Here is a 4,586-nt window from a genome sequence, read left to right as displayed (position 1 = left end):
CCAGAATCGAGGATTGGATTGGATTTCAATTTTTATGGCGCAAGGACCAATTAGGTCAAACTGCACCAAAATAAATGACCAATTAAAAAAATAATTGTTCTTGTCATGTCAGGAAAGTAAAAGCACGTATAATAAACAATGATGCTTGAAACGAAAATCCATCCAAGGGATCTTGAATTAATTATTTGAATAAATTTATATTGAACAAATTTCTTTTTATAAATTAGGTCAGTCTCCGGACCCTAGCGAGCTTCCCTTTTGTCTTGGTTCTACGCAGAATTGTCTGACATTGTGAGCCCTGGGCAAAGTGATGTCCTTGGGGGATACATATAGCTGCTGGAAATAACAGCTTACATTTTTTTTCCCTCAAAAATTATAGATCAGTTCTCATCATGCAGGCCATGGGCTCACAGGAACCATGCATTGAAATTACGTAAGTTACACGTTAAAATTACACAGGTTCTATGGGCAGTTCTGCTGGATTCTGAAAATATAGTCACACTTTTTCCATACCACATTTAAGTTAAAAGCTTTGTTTCGTCACCTCGAAATTTTTTCACAGCTCTCTGTGATCTCTTCACTACCTGTTATAGCCCATTTTTCACTAAATTTTAATTTTGGCATCCTTAGAATATTCCAGGACCACGCTACAGAGGCTTTCTCGCATATATGAAAGAAGTGGTCTCAGACGTATATTCGTTGTACACTGCGTCATTCATCGCCAACATTCAGATGCACATCCACAGTTTTAGATCAAATGTATTGCGCAGATGACATGATATGATTGATATTCTAATGAAATAACTGATGCGAAAAATTCTGGTTTTGAAAAGGGAGAACGCGATCACAATATCTTGTTTTTATTTTATTAGAATAGTTTCGAAGTATGACATTTCTCTCTACTCTAAAAAAATATGTTTTTATTTAATTTATTTTTATTTTTTATTTTTTGCAGAAAATGCAACCAAACCTAAGAAAAAATGCAGGCAATATAATGTCGAATATTTGAACTATGGTTTTATTCAGTCACCAACAAGCAATACGTTACCAATGTGCCTGATTTTCCAAAAAGTTTTATCAAATGAAGCTATGAAGCCTTCGAGACTTCAAGATCATTTGATTAGAGTTTATGCGGATAAAAAAGATAAGTGTTTGTCTTATTTTCAAGCATTTGAAGAAAGATTTTTGAAACAATCGAAGCTAGAGGAACTTTTTTCAACGGCATCCAAACAAGATGACGATGGGCTGCGAGCTTCTTACAATATTGCTTTACTTATTGCAAAATCGGGAAAACCACATACTATTGGTGAAGAACTAATTCTACCGGCAATAAGTGAGGTAATACGTACAGTGCTACATAAGCCAGCTTATGATATTATCAAGAAAATTCCTTTGAGCAATAACACAGTTCAAAGAAGAATCGACGAAATGGCTAAAGATGTCGAAGACTCGTTATGCCATTATTTAAAATCATTACAGTTCTCTTTACAACTCGACGAATCCACATTACCAGGAAATGAAGCTTTGCTTCTTGCGTATGTGCGATTCATAAAGGAAAAAAAAAATTGTCAGGAATTACTGTTTGCTAAAAACTTGCAAACTGATACAAAGGGACAGTCCATATTTAAAGTGTTGGAAACGTTTTTCAAAGAAAAAGAAATCCCTTTGAGCAATATCCTATCTATAGCTACTGATGGTGCTCCAGCGATGATAGGACGCTACAGAGGCTTTCTCGCATATTTGAAAGAAGTGGTCCCAGACATATTCGCTGTGCACTGCGTCATTCATCGCCAACATTTAGTTGCCAAAAATTTGAGTGAACGTTTGCATATATCTTTGCATTATGCTATTCAAGCCATCAACAAAATCAGAAGTAATGCATTGAACAACAGATTGTTTGGGCAGCTATGCATCGAAAACGATGAAGAATTCAATCATTTGCTGCTTCACACTGAAATTCGTTGGCTGTCGAAAGGATCCTGTTTAAACAGATTCTACAAGCTCTTTGACTCAGTCCTGGAGTTCTTTCAAAATAAGGACGACACTTTACGAGCCAACTTAATCAATGCCAAAAGTGACCTTGCTTATCTGACAGACTTGTTCAGTAAATTTAATGAGACAAATCTGCAGCTGCAAGGTGACAAACTCAATTTGATTAAAACAAAATCTATCATTTCTGCCTTTGTGGCAAAATTAAATCTGGTAAGCAAAATTTGGGGAGAGGAGAATTTCACCATTTTCCAAATTTATCTTCTGTCACAAAAAAAACGGGGGATTTAATTGTATATTGCCAGCACTTGAATGCTCTCCATGACGATTTCAAGAAAACATTTAAAGACATTCTTCAAATGAAAATACCCGCTTGGATTTTGGATACATTTACATATACAGTAGTAGAGGAATCCTCTCATTTGCAAGAACAATTGATAGAAATAGGATTAACTGAGGAACTGAAATTTAAGTTTAAAGACGGTTATCAATTATTCTGGTTGCAGAAGCAAATACCCGAACTTTTTCCCGCATTGTGGGAAATAGTGCAAAAGTTTTTAATTGCATTTCCTTCGTCATACTTAGTAGAGAGAGGGTTCAGCGCAGTCACAAATTTGTTGACAAAAAAAAGAAATCAATTACAAATATGCAACCGTGGGGATTTAAGAATGCTGCTCACTAAAATACAGCCCAGCATTAGTAAACTAATGGTGGCACATCAGGTTCACCCTTCTCATTAGTGTTGTTATTTGTAGTTTTTTCTTTTAAATCTTAAAATTATTAACATTTTTCAAGCGGATGCGAACATCACTGACAGTAATTAGTGTATAAATGAAAATCTTTAATAATAAAATCTTTTAATAATTTAACACTCTGTAAAATTTTATTTTTTGTAATGAAATACTGAAATTTTATAATTTTTTTTCAACGATAAATCTTTTTTATTAGTTACAGGACGAAAAAGTAAAAGCTATCTAAACATATTGATGCAAAAGAAATCGAAATTTGCCACGGCATCTTTCCAGTTTTTTCAATGTCGCTTCCAGGGGGCGATGAGGAATATTTAATTTGGAAAGGGGGCGGTTGGACAAATAAGTTTGGGAAACACTGCTCTAAGGCCTGCATCGAACAATGTTACATGCCAGAAAATGTTTGTGTTTACGAATCTAACCTTTATGTATGTCTGTGGTTATATGTATTACATGTTCAGAGGTGCTGCCTTATGCTTACCAATGGCAGCATTAATGAGCTATAACATGATGACTAGCAAAACTTATCAGTGGTGATGCAAGTGGCTTATTTGTTCTTGATTAATGACGTGATTCACTATAAAGTGTGATTTGTCAGACTCAGGGCCGTCTTAAGAACATCATGGGCCAAGTGATTTTCTGAGCCTATTTGACAAATTCTCAAAAAATTCAACTCATTTTTCTGATGCCCGAGTGGGCCCATGCATTAAGATGGACGGGTCAGACTAGGTGATTTCTTTCACGTCTCCATGGGTCTGATTACAATTTCTAGGACCATTGCATGTATTGGTGTGCTGCACGCAAGCAGAGGTGGCAGCTATGCAGGTCCCCAAAAGCAGAATGTTTTGCGCTGTTGTGCAATGAGCCCTCAGCTGACTGGAAATGTTCTACAGTGAAAATTTCAATAATAGTGTTTTCTACATTTTTCTTAAAACTTTTCCAGATTTTTTGGCAGTGGCACTGATTCTTCTGCAACATACATCACAGATTTCAGCATATTCTGCTTTCCGATGTAGGTTCATATGCAGAAGACTTTGCTGCTCTGTGTGGTGTGTCATATTGTCTTTGTCAATACTGTTGTAGCTGCCAGTGATTTGACACACTGTGGCTCTACAATTCTTAGCTACTGATGCGCAAGAGATACTATATTTTAGCATTTAAGTAATACAGACTTTGATAAGTTACTAACTGTGGCAAAATAAAAAGCTGACAAAGTGCATTGTTTTCAAGATAGACGATCCAAAATACTCACCCATCACAATTTGTCCTTTGGTAAAGTCTGTTAAATTTATTGCATTTTATATGTTGCAACCAAACGCTACACATAACATTTGGTTTTCTGTTGGGCACAAACTGCTATTCTGATTTTAGGCATGCTCATTGTTCTAGAGGGAAGTTTGTTATAATGTAATGCCTCATTCATTAACCTTAATGTTTTATTTTTTATTGTATGGCATGTAAATATATTTTTTTGGTTTGGTCTCATAAACCGACATTTCTTCATTTTTGATGTTGTGAATATGTTTCTAGGAAGTTTCTAAAAGAGATCCTGTTTTTGAAGAAAATGTTTTTTTGCTTGCATGAAATACTCAGTTATTATAAGCAACTCACTTCTTGATGCATACATAAAAGGATTTTTGCCTATTGGATAGAAGATTTTATTTTACCCCCTTCTCTTCCCAAAATTATTTTAAAAATGCTTCCATAAATATTAAAATTTTTTTTTAATGAAATGTTTTCATTGAAATTTATTCTACCTGAGCTTTTTTTTGTTTGAACAGAAGTTCAATGATATCTATATATTTTTTCATAGCTTTATTTAATGCAAGTGTAGATTATTGTTATGGC

General features: G+C 34.8%; 1 protein-coding gene across 1 annotated transcript; it reads left to right on the top strand.

Annotated features, from left to right (window-relative positions):
* The first annotated feature begins 703 nt into the window (after positions 1–703).
* On the top strand, positions 704–2,377 carry LOC149085051 (protein ZBED8-like). The gene has a single exon (XM_089232823.1). The coding sequence runs from the start codon at positions 808–810 to the stop codon at positions 2,278–2,280; it is 1,473 nt and encodes a 490-aa protein (XP_089088949.1). The 5' UTR covers positions 704–807; the 3' UTR covers positions 2,281–2,377.
* Positions 2,378–4,586: the final 2,209 nt, after the last annotated feature.

The sequence above is a fragment of the Pholcus phalangioides genome, unplaced genomic scaffold (assembly GCF_987345545.1).
Source record: "Pholcus phalangioides strain wild (caught in Gottingen) unplaced genomic scaffold, Ppha-v1.0 ptg000007l_1, whole genome shotgun sequence".
NCBI lineage: Eukaryota > Metazoa > Arthropoda > Arachnida > Araneae > Pholcidae > Pholcus > Pholcus phalangioides.
The sequence above is the reverse complement of the archived record's forward strand: the minus strand, read 5'-3'. Positions and strand labels throughout refer to the sequence as shown.

Coding starts and splice junctions, on each gene's coding strand:
- LOC149085051 (XM_089232823.1), top strand. CDS start 808: ATGCGAAAAATTCTGGTTTTGAAAAGGGAGAACGCGATCACAATATCT.